This window comes from Lissotriton helveticus, chromosome 5_1 (assembly GCF_964261635.1).
Source record: "Lissotriton helveticus chromosome 5_1, aLisHel1.1, whole genome shotgun sequence".
NCBI classification, from domain to species: domain Eukaryota; kingdom Metazoa; phylum Chordata; class Amphibia; order Caudata; family Salamandridae; genus Lissotriton; species Lissotriton helveticus.
The window spans coordinates 512,925,840-512,944,432 of NC_136065.1; the positions used below are offsets into that span (position 1 = coordinate 512,925,840).

General features: G+C 43.0%; 1 protein-coding gene across 1 annotated transcript in view; it reads right to left on the bottom strand.

Annotated features, from left to right (window-relative positions):
* The window catches only part of MFAP2 (microfibril associated protein 2), a 152,647-nt gene that overhangs the window by 69,664 nt on the left and 64,390 nt on the right, over nt 1-18,593 (bottom strand). Inside the window, exons 3-4 of the mRNA XM_078642850.1 lie at nt 6,772-6,855; nt 692-718 (exon numbers count right to left, since the gene is read on the bottom strand). Coding sequence (XP_078498976.1) covers nt 692-718; nt 6,772-6,855 — 111 coding nt within the window. The remainder of the gene's footprint in view (nt 1-691; nt 719-6,771; nt 6,856-18,593) is intronic.

Here is an 18,593-nt window from a genome sequence, read left to right on the forward strand (position 1 = left end):
TATCAACAACTAGCGATATTTATCGCTAAATAAGCTTCACAATATTTTTTTTATCGCTGCACATCCCCAGATTTTATCGCAGCGATAACGTGCTATTAGCAACGTTTATCTCCAAAAGCGATAAAATATCCGGCGATAGCGGCGAAATGCGCGAATATCGCTGGAAATCCAGCGATATTCAGGCATTATCGCTAATAGGGTCTAAACCTGAATATTCACCTCCTATTGGATATACAGGTTAAGAAGTGGTCTGAGCAGGCATTAGGGTTTTGGCAATATTCGCGCTTAGTGCTAATTTTTTTATCGCTTTGCCTGCGTTGATAATAGGCGATAGCGATGTTAGCGACTGCTTTCAGTCGCTAACAGTTTGTGTACGCCCACTTTGCATGTCATTAGCGATAAATATCGCTGACATGCTATCGGGCCCCAAACCGCTTGCTATCGCTTACAAGCTGTCGCTAACTGTTGTTAGCGACAGCTTGTTAATAGGGCGATAAAATTATCACCGCTTTGCCGCCGAAAACGGCCGCTAAAGCGGCGATAATCTCATATCGCCCGCCTTAATAATATGCCCCTTTATTTTTTTAAATAATTTAAACATCAAAGATTGCATCTGCAACGTAAACTTGATGGCAATAACATCATCTGGCAAAACCCAATGATCAAGCATTTATATCAAAAAAAGCATTACCTTGATAATCGTAGTATTCTTGATTTTCTGGAAAAGAAAAAAACTGATCAAATAGAAGCACTATAACACAAAGGATCAGACATTTTCCATTGTACAGTATAATTTAGCTGAAATCCCTCCTTTTCCAAGAGTGTTAATGAAGCTTGTGGACAGAGAATGTACAAAGCTTTGAGCGCATAGATGGTTTTTCGGGGAACAGACTGTATCCGAATAATCATGTACATGCCAGGACTGTGAGAGGAGCTTTACATCGACTGACAAATTGTGACAGTAAGACCCCTATTTAAAAAACAATGGGGCACATGTACAAGCCCCTATCGCCACCACAACGTCACTTTAACTGACTTTGTGGTGGCTATAGGGGCCTTGCCTTATTTACAAGGCAGCGTTAGGCCACTTAACGCTGCCTTGTGAATAAGGCACCCTTTCATGCTGTGTTTAGCGTGAAAGAGGAGGGCAATGGAGGAGAAGCGAGGCTCAGTGGTTAGAGGCGGCAGACCCGGAAGCTGAGATCGGCCGTGGACCAGGGTTCGATTCCCCGCCTCGGCGGGTCTCGGGCTCAAAATTTCACGGACTCGACAATTCTCGCTCCGGTGCCTACTCGACTCATGGGGTCACACTCTGCGACTCTGGGCAATAGCTTGCTTAATCTCCACTACGGCCCCTCGCGGCGGGATGCCTGGCTTTCACCTTGTGGATATCCTGCCGGAGTGTCTCACAGGGGAATACCAGGACGGGTTCCCTAAGCAAGCGCTTAGATACCGTGTCGGTGATTTGCGCTATATAAATACATGTACATGTACAATGGGTGTTGCGGTGGGCGTTCACCTATTGATTTTGACCCTGCCCCCTATTTACAAGGGCAGCGTAAATAGGAGGCAGCGCTAAAATTAAGAACAGGGAAAACCTGGTCTTAAACAGGCAAAACGAGGAGAAATGCTTTAATTCTCCTCGTTTTTAGGTCTCGCCTGTCGATGCGCATGCGCATCGAGCTTGCGAGACTATTGGGGCTTAACCACTCTTTAACTAACTTGCAAGGAATCGTGGCGATTCCTTGCAGTGCCCGTGACTTTTAAGCTCAATGCGCATGCTCATTGAGCTTAAAAGCGCGTGCACATCAGTTCCCTCAGCCGCACTCCAGTCCCCTGCTGCTTTCACACCCTCTCCCCGCTCCGCCCCCTCCCCTGCCCGCCGTGTCGCATTTCTCCTCCCCCCTCCCCTTATCTGCCTTTCCCTCCGTCTTGTTTTTTTTTTACCCGCTCCGCCCCCTCCCCTGCCCGCCGTGTCGCATTTCTTTTCTCCTCTTTGCTCCTCCAGCAGTTCTCTGTCACCTTTCCTTCTCTCCTCCCTTGTCCACCTTTTCATTGTTTTTGCCCACCTCTCCTCCAGTTGAACTCTGTCACTAGCTCCTTTCAGCCCCTTCTCATTCCAGTGTTTTCGGGTCCCATCTCATGCTTGGGGTTAAGCTCCCTTTGCCTGCAAATGCACGGGAAAACGGACAGACACGCACCAGGAAACACCACACAGACGCAGTACAAGCATTGATTAATCACTCGCACACATCACGTTTTACTCCTTTGCTAGTGTTCTCGTTGTTTACATCAGAAAGAAACAGACCTTAAAACGATTGAATAATTGACAGAATCCTCAAATATTGTTAATTCCATTGAAGTCTAGTGAAAACGCTGCTCGAAGATGATATGTTGCTAAAATTACCGTAACAAAATCAATCCACTCACTGTAATATTCTTAATGTAATTGTATGTGCTAGCACCAGAAGGTATGGAGTGAAATTACTTAACTTGTGAGTAAACATATTTGTTCACACCCTCTCCCCGCTCCGCCCCCTCCCCTGCCCGCCGTGTCGCATTTCTCCTCCCCCCTCCCCTTATCTGCCTTTCCCTCCGTCTTGTTTTTTTTTTTACCCGCTCCGCCCCCTCCCCTGCCCGCCGTGTCGCATTTCTTTTCTCCTCTTTGCTCCTCCAGCAGTTCTCTGTCACCTTTCCTTCTCTCCTCCCTTGTCCACCTTTTCATTGTTTTTGCCCACCTCTCCTCCAGTTGAACTCTGTCACTAGCTCCTTTCAGCCCCTTCTCATTCCAGTGTTTTCGGGTCCCATCTCATGCTTGTTATAAAGGGGCTGCCAAAATGCGGACACTCCTCAACCCTCTGCTTCACATGAGACTCTGCGGCTCTCCTGGGACAATAAACCACTCCAGAACAAACATGGAGTTGTCATACGCGGCCATCTATCTCAATTAAAGGCCACATAGCTTCTCTAACCTCTAGGAAAATCTAGCCCTGCTATTTAATTTTGGTGTGGGATTACTGTGTAAAGAAGGTTTGCATAACGTCTCATCTGACTAACTAGTGCTTTAGTTTAGCATTGTATGTGTTTTCATAGGCTTGTGTGTATGTCCTTTAATGCATGTGCATGCTTGTCTTTTTCTGTTCAGTTCCCGTGTCAGTGTGTGCTTACCTGGATTTCCGTTTGTCTAATTTATGTGGCCTTTGTCAACGAGGCAATCCGCTACTCTGTCCAACGTTTATGAAGACGAGACACTCAACCACGCAATGCCACTCACACACACAACGCCACTCACACACACAACGCCACTCACACACGCAACGCCACTCACCCACGCAACGCCACTCACCCACGCAACGCCACTCACCCACGCAAGCCACTCACCCACGCAACGCCACTCAGCCACGCAACGCCACTCAGCCACGCAACGCCACTCACACACGCAACGCCACTCACACACGCAACGCCACTCACAAACGCAACGCCACTCAACAACGCAATGCCACTCAACCACGCAACGCCACTCAACCACGCAACGCCACTCAACCACGCAACGCCACTCACACACGCAACGCCACTCACACACGCAACGCCACTCACACACGCAACGCCACTCACACACGCAACGCCACTCAACCACGCAACGCCACTCACCCACGCAATGCCACTCACCCACGCAACGCCACTCAGCCACGCAACGCCACTCACACACGCAATGCCACTCACACACGCAACGCCACTCACACACGCAACGCCACTCACACAGGCAACGCCACTCATCCACGCAACACCACTCACACATGCAACGCCACTCAACAACGCAACGCCACTCAACCACGCAACGCCACTCACACATGCAACGCCACTCACACATGCAACGCCACTCACACACGCAACGCCACTGAAACAACAGCGCCACTCAAACAACAGCGCCACTCACACACGCAACGCCACTCACACACGCAACGCCACTCACACACGCAACGCCACTCACACACGCAACGCCACTCACACAAACAACGCCACTCACACAAACAACGCCACTCATCCACGCAACGCCACTCATCCACGCAACGCCACTCATCCACGCAACGCCACTCATCCACGCAACACCACTCATCTATTTGCAAAACGAAAAATGTTAAACTCTTCTATTGCGAGACCTATTGCATTTTTAATGCTTGTTTGCTGTTTCTATGTGTGCTGCATTGTGCAACACACATAGAAACAGCAACTTGCCTATGATTGTTTATGTGCACATGAACAATCGTTTAAAAAATGCTGTTTTGCACCTTCTACGTGTGCCGCATTAAGCAGCACACATAGAAGTTACAAAACTGCATTTGAAGATTGTCAGCAAACTTTCCCCCAATGCAAACACCTTTGCACTATTGTGCAAGGGTGCCTGTGTTGGCACTAGGCAACTGTACTCAGCGCCAGCGCTAGGAGAAATGCTGGGGCGCGCCGCATTCTTGTGAATACGGCACATCCCTGCGTTTTCAGAATGGAGAAGCGTGGCATTAGAAATTTTTTCTTAACGCCACGCTTTTCCATTCTGCTGTATATATGCCCCATGGCACATTTCTAACGCCACACAACACCCATTAACCTCCCCTTTCATGCTAAACACATCGCGAAAGGAAGCCTTATATACATGACAGCATTAAGCCACGTTAAGTGGCTTAATGCTGTCTTGTAAATAAGGTGAGGCCCATTTCATCATCACAACTTCACTGAAAGTGACGTTGCGGGGGCGATAGGGGCTTGTAAATACGCCCTAATTTGTGGTTTTTAACTCACCCCAGACGCAAAGTATTGTGTTGCTATTTAAAATCCAATGCAAATCAGAATTTACTTTGGATATTAACCAAACGTAATGCAAAGCTGCGCAATGCACAGCAGGGTCCAGTTTAACACTTTAATTTGTGCTTGGAAATGAGAGCATTCTATTTTAAGTGGCTGAGACATGCACTGGAGAGACAGAGGGATAAATAAACTAAGAAGTGATTTGTTTTCTTTGTGATTTGTGCTACAATACTGCAAAGAACTATTTGCAAAACAATTGTTCTGCTCTTTGAGGACCGTTATTGTTTGTGTACATAGCTTGCTCTAGGGGAGTACATCCCTTCATGTTTGGCATGAGTAAAAGCTCCATTCATAAGGGACCCATTATGGCCCCTTCTGTGTTGCAGGATGCCCCCCTCTCCAAGCACAATGAAGCATCATTAAGTAAACAAAGGGTGCCTTACTAACAACTGCACCACAGATATGTGAATATATTACTAATCATATTGCAAAAAGTATAAACATTTCAGTGCCTGAGGAATCCTGAGGGCAGGTATTTGAAAAGCCATTTTGGCCTGTAACTGAATGGTGCAGAGGTCTGCTGTCCCAGGCAGACCTTAGTCCCTGTATCAAATAGAGTGAAGCAGATCAATAGACATATAGCACATTAACAGGAGCGCATGCCAGACTTCTGAATACTCATCGCAGTAATCGCTTGTAAAGTTGGTGTGCGTAACCAGCTCCTGTTAAGGGGCAATTTTTAAAAAACGGACTTAATATATTCACAAGCAAATGCTGCGTATACGGATATATCTTAGTGAATCTGACCCACTATGCCCCAACGCCATCCAAAACTCACACTATCTATACTCTGCCGGAAATATGGATGTCAAAGGGCAACATTCACAGTGGTTTGATCATAAATAGTGCACACTTACAGCTAGATGCATCAAGCAAAATACCGTTCGCAAAGGGGCAGATTCTCAGAATCTGCCCCTCTGCGATTTATGCATTTGGGAAGCATCATCCCAAATGCATAAATCGCTATTTGCGATTGCAATTAAGGAATCTCAAATTGCGATTCCTTAAATGCAATGCATGAATGTAAAATAGCTAGCTATTTCGTTGATAGGGGTCGCTATTTACCGTGAAATCAAACTTCATGGTAAATAGCGAAAACTGTGAAAAATGCTCTAAAGTGCATCTTTCAAAGTTGTATGTTACACACACACATGTCCTTGGGATGTGTGTGCGCAATACCAGTGTCAAAGTCAATTTAAGGGGTGCAACAGGGTGTCTTTTGGACACCCGTCACCCTTGAAATCGCATTCTCAAATTGCAATTAGCAAATTGCTAATCGCAAATTGAGAATTCCTCCCCATTCATTCCTATGGGCCTCTTGGCCCATAGGAATCAATGAGATGTCATTCCTTATTAACCTCTACCGCGCTAGCGGGTTTTCCCGCTGTGCGCTGAAATTTGAAAATCGCGCGTAACGTGACAAAGCCAGCTCGTCATCCGCGTAGCGCAGGTAACGCCCATGGCGAGCTGGCTTTGCCATCAGCTCTGAAGGGGTTAAGGAATATTTAGGATTTGCTAATATTTTAGCAAATCCTACATGCATCTGATTTTGCGAGTCCCTAAATGCGAATCGTTAAACTTCGCAATTAAGGACTCGCAAAATCGAACGTTGATGCATCTAGCAGTATGTATTTTAATAGTAAATAGGTAATTGTACCTAAAGGAAACTAACAGTTTTTATGGGCACCTAAACATGGGTTATCAAAAAGAGGAAATCTCAAAATAAGCGCGTGTATTTAAATGGGCCTTTATGCAGCCTGTTGCTATGTTTTATGCATCACTTCTGTGTTTTACATGCATTTTAGGCCAGAGAAGAAGTTTTGATTGCTAGCTTTCTGTGCAGATTGAAAGTGATATTCAACAGCCATTCCCATTTGCCCATGCATTATCCAAGCCCCAACATCTTACCCGATGGGTTGATATCATATTGGTTGTACTGGCTATGATCTGGGTATGGCTGTCCCTGAATGTCAAACTGCTGTGCCAGGAACCCTGTAGGAAAAATGAAAAATGGTTAGGTCAATACAGCAACAATTTACAGTGGCAAAATGTAACTGCGGGGAATATGGAAAACACTGGGGTCTAGGCTTATAAAGTCTTTGCATCGGTTTTTCATTAAAAAAGTAATTCAAACCTGACACAAAGTGTTGTGTTGGAATTTACAATACAATACAAGTAGCGATTTACATTAGATCGTAACCAAAAGTAACACAATGCTGAGCAATGCGCTACATTGCATTACTCTGTATAAAGTGGGCATTCTATGGGTGGTGCATAGGCATTTCCATGCCACCTCCCATGGGTTTTGACGAAAAGACTTACATATAAAGAATTGTAGACAGGGACTTGTGACAAAATCATGCGCCCCCTTGGGGAAGGCATAAGGAGGAGAAATATTTTTGTTTCTCCTTATGTTTCCCTCTTAGCATGTGTGCTGCATTTTATAGCACACATAAAAAAAGGAAACACGTTAATGCATTGTTTTTGTACAGGATGGGGCACCTTCCGCTACAAAATCTATGCTTACTGCAACACAGACACCTTTGCACTATGGTGTACGGGTGTCTGCGTTTGGCGCTCCGCTGCCAAATTTCACCAGCGCAGGGAGAGAGTAGAAAAGCAATACATTAAATATTACAAATTGCAGCGGAAGAAAGATCAACCACAAACCTACCCACAGCGTGTGGCCAGTATCGGTCAATTTTAGTGATGGGTGCTACAACAGACAATACTCTTGGTGCAAAAAAGCATGTTGCCAAATATAGGGGCATATTATCAAGGACAGGCGATACATTATCGCCGCTTTTATCGGCAGGAAACTGCCGATAAAGCGGCGATAATGGCCTTGATAATATGCTCTATGAATTCCAATCGAAGCCCATGTTAGATGTTTTGTTGTGTTTGGTATGCTATGTTTTGCTATGCTATTATATGTTTTGTTTTGCTATGCTATGTTTTGTTGTGGTTTGCCTTGTTTTGTTATGCTATGTGTTGTGTTTTGTTATGTTATGCTATGTTTTGTTATGCTATGCTATGCTATGTTTTGTTTTGCTATACTAGGTTTAGTTTTGCCATCCTATGCTTTGTTTTGTTATGCTATGATATGTTTTGTTTTGCTCTGCTTTGTTATGCTATTCTATGCTTTGTTATGCTATGCTATGTTTTGTTATGCTATGCTATGTTTTGTTATGCTATGCTATGCTTTGTTATGCTATGCTATGTTTTGTTATGCTATGATTCGTTGTGTTTTATTTTGTTATTCTATGCTTTGTTGCATTTTATTATGTTATGCTTTGTTTTGCTCTGCTATGTTTTGTTATGCTATGCTATGCTTTGTTATGCTATGTTTTGTTATGCTATGTCAAGCTTCGTTTTGTTATGCTATGCTGTGTTTTGGTATGCTATGCTATGTTGTATTGTGCTTTGTTATGTTATGCTATGCTATGTTTTGCTATGCTATGTTTTGTTGTGTTTTGTTGTGTTTTGCTATGTTTTGTCATGCTATGTTTTGTAGTGTTTTGCTATGTTTTGTTATGCTATGCTTTGTTTTGTTATGTTATGCTATGTTATGTTATGTTATGTTATGTTTTGTTCTGCTATCTTTTGTTGCGTTTTGTTATGCTATGCTATGTTTTGTTATACTATGCTGTTTTGCTATGCTTTATGTTATGCTATGCTTTGTTTTGTTATGCTATGTTTTGTTATGCTATGCTATGCTTTGTTGTGTTTTGCTATGCTGTTTTGTTATGCTATGTTTTGTTTTGCTATCCTATGCTTTGTTTTGTTATGCTATGCTATGTTTTGCTATCCTATGCTTTTTTTGTTATGCTATGCAGTGTTTTGTTATGCTATGCTATGTTTCGTTATGCTATGCTGGTGAGGGTGTGTTAGGTTGTGTGAGGGTGTGTGAGGGTGAGGGTGTGTGAGGGTGTGAGGGTGAGGGGGTGTGAGGGTGAGGGGGTGTGAGGGTGTGTGAGGGGGTGTGATGGTGAGCGGTTGGGAGGGTGAGGGGTGTGAGGGTGAGGGGGTGTGACGGTGAGGGTGGGTGAGGGGGTGTGAGAGTGAGAGGGTGAGGGGGTGTGAGGGTAAGGGGGTGTGAGGGTTGTGAGGGTGAGGGGGTGTGAGGGTGATGAGTGTGAGGGTGAGTGATGGTATGTGAGGGTGAGGGGGTGTGAGGGTGTGTAAGAGTGGGGGTGTGTAAGGCTGAGAGGGGGTGGGAGGGTGTGGGGGAGTGAGGTGGTGATGGTATGTGAGGGTGAGTGATGGTATATGAGGGTGAGGGGGTGTGAGGGTGAGGGTGAGGGTGTGTAAGGGTGAGGGGGTGTGAGGGGGTGGGAGGGTGAGGGGGTGAGGGTGAGGGAGTGTGAGGGTAAGGGGGTGTGACGGTAAGGGGTTGTGAGGGTGAGGGGTTGTGAGGGTGTGTGAGGATGAGGGGGTATGAGGGTGATTGGTGGTGTGAGGGGGTGTGAGAGTGTGAGGGTGAGGGGGTGTGAGAGTGTGAGGGTGAGGGGGTGTGAGGGTTTGAGGGTGAGGGGGTGTGAGGGTGAGGGGGTGTGAGGGTGAGGGGCTGTGAGGGTGAGGGGTTGTGAGGGTGAGGGGGTGTGAGGGTAAGTGGTGGTGTGTGAGGGTGAGGGTGAGGGATTCAGGATTGCTACGCTGTATTCCGTTTGCAGGGCTTTCAGTTTAGTGCGAATTGGAGCAGCCCTGTCACTGTTAATCTTACAGCAAGTTGATGTATGAAGAGTGTATTTGGTTAAGCTTAACGTGCCTGGCAAAACCGTTGTTGAAATGTATACGGATGACAAATGTGAAAAGAGATGGAGCTCGAGAAGATAACATTGAGACAAAGTCGCAATAGGTACAATGGAAAAACGTTTGCATTTTAGTGACCCCTCGAAAATTAAAGGCAATATTGGCCTTACTTTTCGGATAACTTCCTTCATTTAAAATGGAATGCCCCTTGGAACGGAGTAACAACATATCGAAATGCATAATGTGTTGAGATTACGTGGGTCAAGAAGACTGGCAATTTTGGTTTGGAAGATGGGATATCATTAAGCATGCATATGAAATTTAATCTTGGTAATAAATGAGAATCACCAGGGTTAAAAACAGTTTCTAATGGAGAAGTTGTTTCAGGCAAAACTCTGCCATTGCAGCGTCGTCCGTCAGCGCTTACTTTGCCGGGTTCATGCGTACGCAGCTCTTCCAATCTAAATTGGTCTCTGCGCCGAACTTGGTAGACATGTGAGTGAGATAATAAAACTACAACTCCCAAGACACACAGGAAATAAAGCATGGATAAAAGATGCCCAGATCTTCCCTACTGTAACAAGAGGCTAATGCGGAGAGAGTGCGAGGACAAGCATGAAAAACAAGCTCTTGGCAATGCGAGGCTCCAGAAAACAGCAAGAGGCTAATGCGGGGAGAGTGCGAGGACAAGCATGAAAAACAAGCTCTTGGCAGCACAAAATGTGACGGAGGGCAATGCGAGGCTCCAGAAAACAGCAAGAGGCTAATGCGGGGAGAGTGCGAGGCTCCAGAAAACAGCAAGAGGCTAATGCGGGGAGAGTGCGAGGACAAGCATGAAAAACAAGCTCTTGGCAGCACAAAATGAGACGGAAGGCAATGCGAGGCTCCAGAAAACAGCAAGAGGCTAATGCGGGGAGAGTGCGAGGACAAGCATGAAAAATAAGCTCTGTGGGGAGGGGGGAGAGAAATGCGACACGGTCTGGCGGCCATGAAAAGTGCGAAATGAAAGCCTTTGATGCAGCAGGGGGCGGAGCGGATCCCTTTCAAGTGAAGCTGCTGGCGGTACCACGCTGGGGAAGCAACAGATGGCTGGCTTTCATGTGCACGCGCTTTTTAGGTCAATGCGCTTGCGCATTGAGCTTGCTTTTCACGGGTACAGCATCAAATCGCCGCTGGTTAAGCTCTCGTTAAGCCCCAATATCTCTCGCAAGCTCAATGCGCACGCACATTGACAGGCTCGACCTAACAAAAACTATTTAAGGACGTTCCAACCAATACATAATCCTTCTCATAAACACAGACTCCAGCTCAACAAGATCGAAAGATAGAAAACATCACAAAGGACATAAACATAGTAAATATTTAAAAGGAAGAAGTTATGCTATTTTCGCTTTGTCAGATCCATATTTTTCCGATTTAACCGAATAAAATATAACAGAGAGGGCAATATCAATTAACAGTTAACTCTTGATTTCTTGGGGGGGGGAGGGATTCAATTACAATATTTAGGAAGGTAATGGTTACAATACCAACGTCTTCCAACCTGCTATTTTATCCAGATCTCTCTCACCTCTCTAAAGGCATATTTGTAATCCAATAGAGTAACTAATGGGAAGAAGGACATTTATGGATACATTTTTTTGAATGGTATAAAAAATAAAAGACCCAGATACTACCAGCCATATCCATTTTCTATTTGATAATAATTTCCTGGCCCAAGCTGCTAAATCATTACATCTCAACAGGGCTCACTGCTATTAAAAATTTCGAAAGACACTAGAAACTTTCCTAACGGGCCACTGATGCCCTCCCATTTTCACACTAAGCTTTTTGATGTGTAGACAGTTTTCCCCATAAGAGTTCTCTCTAAAAATCTCTGTCACTCACGCTAGTCTGATCCATTTAGTTTTTTCCAACATCAGATTGGCCTGTAGTGATATCAAAGATAATTTGAACTACTACTGTTTCCTTTTTTAAATATTTTTTTATTGATTATCAAATTCCAATCATCACAAACATTGGTATACATACAGTTCAATCTAGCGATATCAGATGCGTAGTATTTAACAAGAGTTGATCAATCAATCATATTACTTTTTCCTTTTTATGATATGCTAAGCTGAGAATTCACTTCTTGGTTACATGAGAAAGTAAGACCTCTTTATGTGAGACAAATAAATGTCTGTAAAAAATGTAATATACTGTAAAAGTTCAAATAAATTGGACACCTGCCTCAAATTGAATGCCCCCTCGGGCATCATTCTTTGACTTTTCATGGGAACGACCTGTATTCAAGGACTACTGTTGGACTATTAGATAGATTTCCACATATACAAACTTACCAGTACAAATGACACCATATAAGCTTGTTTGTTAGGAATATCTCCTTTTAAAAACAAAATCACACTAAGGAGAGCTGCATAACTCTCCTTGTTGCTGGTTAAAGGGAGAATTGCAACAAACTGGATGAGCCATGAGGTAGCTAAACTTGACTATAGGATCAGGGACATGGAAAAATGGGAAAATTGGACGAAATACATTTTATGTAGTCCCGCAGTGATTAAAGACTAGAGGATGATTTTGTGAACTTTCTGTCCCGTAATCAAATTCCTCCATAGACTGGTAACACTGGGGAGATAATATGAGTAGACTTGCCCCTAAAAACTATCCAACGTTAAATGTAGCTTTTTGCATCTGTGTTTGAGGTCTACACAGACTGGGAATATGATGCAATTTAGTGGCATCAGCACCTTTTGGAATATGGCCACATTATGGCCATTTCTGAACTGTAGATTGTGCGATGTTTGCCTGAAACTTTTTATCAATCGTGTTTCCTTATTATTGATGTTTAATGTGAAAGATAATAATTAATAAGAAAAGATAATTTTACAAAAGTGGGATAAATAATAAATAATTCCACCCAGGGCCTCCTTCCAAATCGCTCTACTTTCTATCAATACACAAACGATTCTGTAAATCCTTCTAAATTATTGATAAAAATATTCCTCTAACATCTAGAAATTCTCTTTGGTATATCAAGTAACTGAAAAAATATATGTGCAGATAAACAATTACTCTGTCACTTCGTTCTTAAGATCTTTCCCACTTCTTATTAAGCAAAAGAATATTATCAATTTGTTGTTATCATTTTGCAATCACACCATTCTTTATTGACATACCGAAAAGCTTCAACTCCAAATAAGGGGCCTTATTTATGAAAAGTGTGAAATCGCTGCGGCAAAACAGCGATATGACACTTTTCAGTGCGCCCTCCTTGTGACACCATGGATGTGCCGTATTTACTGGGAGGCGCTCCATGTTGCAAGAATTTAGGCGCTCCATGATGCAAGAATTTACAGATACGTCGGGATTCCTAAAGTATCCGTCCGCGCAAAAATGGCGCATTCTTGGAATTTGTCTGGAAACAGATGCAACTCCAGCAATGTGTCATTAAACATAGGGCAAGCCCCATCTGAAAAGGCCTGCCTTCAAGCAGGCGTAATGATTTGATACAGCGCCACTTCCACAAGGCTTTTCTGTGTCAGAACGCCCACCCTGCATATATTATACCTGTTGCAGGGATTACAAGTGACGCATCTGCCTAGATGCGTCACTTTGTAAATATGGCGCAGAGTGGAGCATTTTTTACACCGCCGTAGCTTCACAAGAAAGTGACACAACTGTGGCGTACGGGCCTCATAAATGAGGCCCATTGAGTCAATATATTTTCCTCCTGGTCATTCATGGTTGGAGTAAAATGTACACACAAAAAAATTATGATATTCCATTCAGGTACGTAGGCTCCACCTTAATTCTTTTTTTAAAGAAAAAAAATAAAACATTTGAATATACATTACAGCAAATTAGACCTGCATGCACTTATTGTAAATATCACATAATTATAGAAGGGGTAGCGCCCCAAGATAATGGCTGCAAGGTGTATAAAAATAGATCTCTAATTTTCCCCATCCCTCTCACCATAGTAACTGCTACTCGGATTCCTTACCCAGAACTATAACAGAATTACAGGTGATATCTCACCATAGTTGGTTGAAAATAGTCTTGCATGAGTGGGGTAAAGTGGATGTAGCCTCTATTAAAAGTTTGTACAAAGAAGAGAGTATTCCCTTTGGCCACTGGCTGACTGCAAACATTTTGCTCAGGGTCGAGTGAGGCCTCTGTAATGGTCAGATTCATCCCAGATTGATACTGTGTGTAATGAAATTGTCCGGTTTCATCTAGTCTTAAGGGTAGAATATCACCTCCGTTGAACATTTCCAAAATTGTGAAGCAGTTCCCTTGTCTTCATTTGTCAAAAAGGCTAGACTGGTGTAAAAGCAGGATTGTGAAGGACAGGGGTGTGCAGTGAAGGAAATATAGTTAAAGTGAAGTGTTTTACAAGGGTCTCCCTGACTGTTACTTTAGTGTTTGTAGGAGTATTAATGTAAGCACTCGGGGGTCTAGCCTGTTTTGGTTTCCACCCAAGACCCCAAAGGGTATCCAAAAGTAACGCAAAGTTACTATGCTTTGCCTAGGGTTACTTTGCATCAAGGGGGAATTCCATGGGTAATGCTGGGAGTTCCTATGCAACCACCCATAGTTATTGATTCAAATCCCTAACTACAAAGAACCGTAGACAGGGACTTGTGATAAAATCCTATGCCTCCTTGAGGCAGGTGCAACACGGAGTAATGCTTTCTTTTCATTTTCTCTTGTTTTTTTCTACTTTGCATGTTTGCTGCATTGTATAGCACACATACAAAGTGGGAAAAGCCTTCAAGCATAGGTTTTGGAGCGGAAGGGAATTCTTCCAGTACAAACCCCATGCTTCAGAGACTGCAAACACCCTAGGGATATGGCGCAAGGGTGTCTGTTTTGATGCATGGCAGCCAAAAGTGCACCTGTGCAGGGAGAGAAGAAAACAGCATGCCTTCTTAGTAGATACGGCGCTGTTCTGCTCTCTTCCGGTCCTGCAATGCAGCGCAGCAGCTTGGGTCTGGACATACGGCCCTCACATATAGACCCACTTTTGCTACACCAACTTTGTACCATCCCAGTCTTTTCATCCACCACCAATGGACTGCTTATTTACCCAAGGACTTCAACCACGCTGTCAATCAAAGAGCCTGACCAAATTGACCGCTCAATAGTATGGTTGGGTACCCGATGGAAAGGCAGGACTATCTAAAGGATGCCAAACAGGGGGCACAACAATCGGCTCTTTAGAAACAAAAAGATATAAGTAAAGATTTCCGAGACCTAGCCAGGCACTTCAAAAGCCTGGCAAATCATTGTCTCAATTGTCAAAACGCCAATGATTGTTTATGTGCAGGAATATCCCCCTTCCTGCACATAAACAATAATTCTTCAAAAATGCAGTTTTTCAACTTCTATGTGTGCTGCATTTTGCGCTAAGCAGCTTAAGTTAGCACGTGCGCAGGGGAAAACGCAGGGCTGGATTATATTCTAGTAAATATGCTGCAGTCCTGCGTTTCTAATGTGACAGAGCGTGTAGTTAGCCTTCTTGGCTTGACGACACGCTTCGCCACTTTATTGTAAATATGCCCCCTGGTGTTGTCATATCATCGAATCCCATACAGAAATTAATTAAAAACATAACAGATAAATTACATATATATCTATGTTATCAATATGGGGTTTGCTACGTTTAAGTAATCAAAATGGTGTTTTAATTTTTTCAGCAACAATCCACAAACATATATATATTCTTGAAACTCACAACTCTGCCACAGTGAACAGAAATGCACTCTCCTTAAAAGTGTCTTTTATTAAAATATAACAGCAATCCAGGTGGGATTCATGAATAAAGGCCCAATGCGTTTCAAACTATAACAGTCCTTGTTCACTGGCCTTTTTCAGACCCTGGTAACATGTCGTGCTTTATAGCCTCTCATTAGCATAATGTAAATTTCACTCCTGCGAGTGTCATTTTGACTTACATATGTATATATATATGCATACATACACATACACATACAGGGGTCAAGAGCACCATCCACCTGTCTATCAGTAATCACATCGATTTCAAGTTTCTCATAAAATGAGCTGTGACAGATAGGGCAACCACCCAACCGCTCATCAATAATTAGTTCCAGTTAATTGATTATATTAGGTCTTTATAAAGGAAAGTCCATTCCTTGGCAATTGTGATAGTTACTCCTTTGATGTTTCAGTCTCCCATAGTCTAAAAGGACCATGAGATCATCTTCAGGACATTGTGTCGGTATGAAAATACATTCTACACCCCTCATTTTAAAAATAGGACACAGAATAAATCTGTTAGTGTGGCCAACCGGAGAACAAAAATATCCTAAATCAACTAAATATACAAGGGAATCTGAGAGACGGCTAGCCACCATTGGTTTAGACATCGAGAGACCAAAACGTCGATAAATTAACCACAATTGTCAAGGAATGTACTTACCTTTCTAAAGACCTCATGCAGCTACCTTTATAAGACACTGGAAATTGATCTGATTACTGATCGACAGGGGGCTTGTGCTCTTGACCCTGTATGTATGTATATTTGTGGATTAGAATGTAAAATACCATTTTGATTACTTAGATGAAGCATGCCTGATGTTGATAACATAGATATATATTTGATTTATCTATTGTGTTTTGAATCAATTTGTTAACGGGTTGGGTGACATGACAACACCGAATTCCTTACAAGTGAATAACTAAGGGGCATATTATCAAGGGCCTTATTGCCGCTTTAGCGGGACTTTTTCCCGCTAAAGCGGCGATAATTTCATCGCCCAGTTAGCGACGGTTTATAGGCGATAGCGAGCGGTTTGAGGCCCGCTTTGCATGTCAGCGATATTTATCGCTAATGACATGCAAAGTGGGCGTACCCACCTGTTAGCGACTGAAAGCAGTCGCTAACATCGCTAACGCCAATTATCAACGCAGGCACAGCGATAATAAAATTTGCGCTAAGCGCGACTATCACCATAAACTAACGCCAGCTCAGACCACTTCTTAACCTGTATATCCAGTGGGAGTTGATATTCAGGTTAAGACCCTATTGACGTTAATGCCTGAATATCACTGGATTTCCAGCATTATTCATGCATTGAGAGGCTATCGCCGGATATTTTATCGCATTTGAGATAAACGTTGCTAATAGCATGTTATCTCTGCGATAAAATCAATGCGCGGCGATAAAAAAAATATCGCTAAGCTCATTTAGCGATAAATATTGCTAGTTGTTGATAATATGCCCCTAAGTTTATATAAATTAATCTCAGCCACTTGCAATCACTTAGGGCCTAATTCAGACCATAATGTCCCCCCCATTATGACACTCTAGATATAAACCAGCCATATGCAAACCTGTCTTGGCCCTGCTACAATTAGAACAGTAATGGCTAATCTGCCAGGCCAGGCCCCCACAGACAGAAACATAGCCACCACCAGACAGATTTCAGCCTACTCAGGACGCAGCATTGAGGTATAGCTTGATTCTGGGGGCACAATAAGCTAGGGACCAAAATCTGGGGCAACCCGACAAAGTTAGGACATCCACTACAACAAAAACAAACAGTAGCGAAAGATTGTGTAAATTAATATCAGCCAGTGGCAATCAATCAGGATAAATCCCAGACAATGGTTTCTCACATGTTACACTTCAGATTTATCAACACTTTGAATTGCTGCAAAGTCACCAAAAGCGATGCAACCTGGTGCAAAATGTTGATTTTTCTGTACTTTAGAGTGAAACTCTTTGTTTGATCTGGAAAGTTGCCTAAAAGTATTGCAAAGCAACACTATGCACTAATTTGTGCTGCTTGGTATCAAGTGGACGGACGTTCCTTGGGTGGCACATAGACATTCCCAGGCTACCACTCATAGGTTTTGATGCAAAACCCTATCTACTGACATTTGAAGACAAGGCTTTGGACTTAAAACCCGCCTCTTGCAGGAAAGCACAAATTCGTAAAAAAACTTTTTAGATCCAAACTTTTTCAAATTTGGCATGTTTTACACACAAAATAGTAAAAGTTTTAAAGTAGGTCGGAGCATAGTATTTTGTAAGGGAATTGCACCCTTGCAGTACAAAAACTATGCTAGTCACCACACACACAGATTTGCACAATGGTTCAAAGGTGTGTGTGTGTGGCACAAGGCAACCTTATTGTGCACTAGCGCTTGAGAATAGAGAAGCAGAACCATATCTTGGTACATCTGGCCCTATCCTGCTGTTTTCTTCTCAAGCAAGGAAGCATATCAACTTCATTGGCTGTGCTGTGTCAGATATTAGTAAATGTGTCCTTATTTACAAGTCAAGTCAAGTCAAGTCAAAAAGGCTTTATTTCGATAAAAGATTATCATAAAAGCTTCACATAAAATTCATAGGTACAATAAAAGAAGCCAAGAGTAAAACAGATTACAGAAAGAATCTGTGCATAAACAATTATTTACACATCATGAGTTAAAAGGGAAATTAAACAATTGATGTAAGCCTTTTGGCTCGGATTAACCAGGCCCATGATAAAAATTTTGCGAGAGCACAAGCATAGGTAGTACGGCTATCAGACATTAATATACGAATTGCGTCTGAATGGCACCTAGTACCCAATTGGCGACATAGATGTTTAAGCCATATTTTCCTAGGTAAATTGTACTCTCCACATTCGAACATAAAATGCGCCAATGTTTCTGGTTTAGCTAAACATTCTGGGCAAAGCTCTACAGTTTGTGCAGGTGGTCTCCATTTTGAGGAAAAAGTATACAATGGTAAAATTCCTGCTCTAAATTTAAAATAAAGAGCCCTATCAAAAGGTTTGCCAATAGCATCCAGATAAAGTTCACATTTTGGAGAGTCCTTGAATTTTAAGAACTCTTCAGTTAGTCTGCCCATAGAAGCATTAGTGTTTCGTTGTGACATAATCCAGTTCCAATAAAGTTTCTTGAGAGTTGCCTTTGGAGGAGAGGATCTATTGTCCCATGAA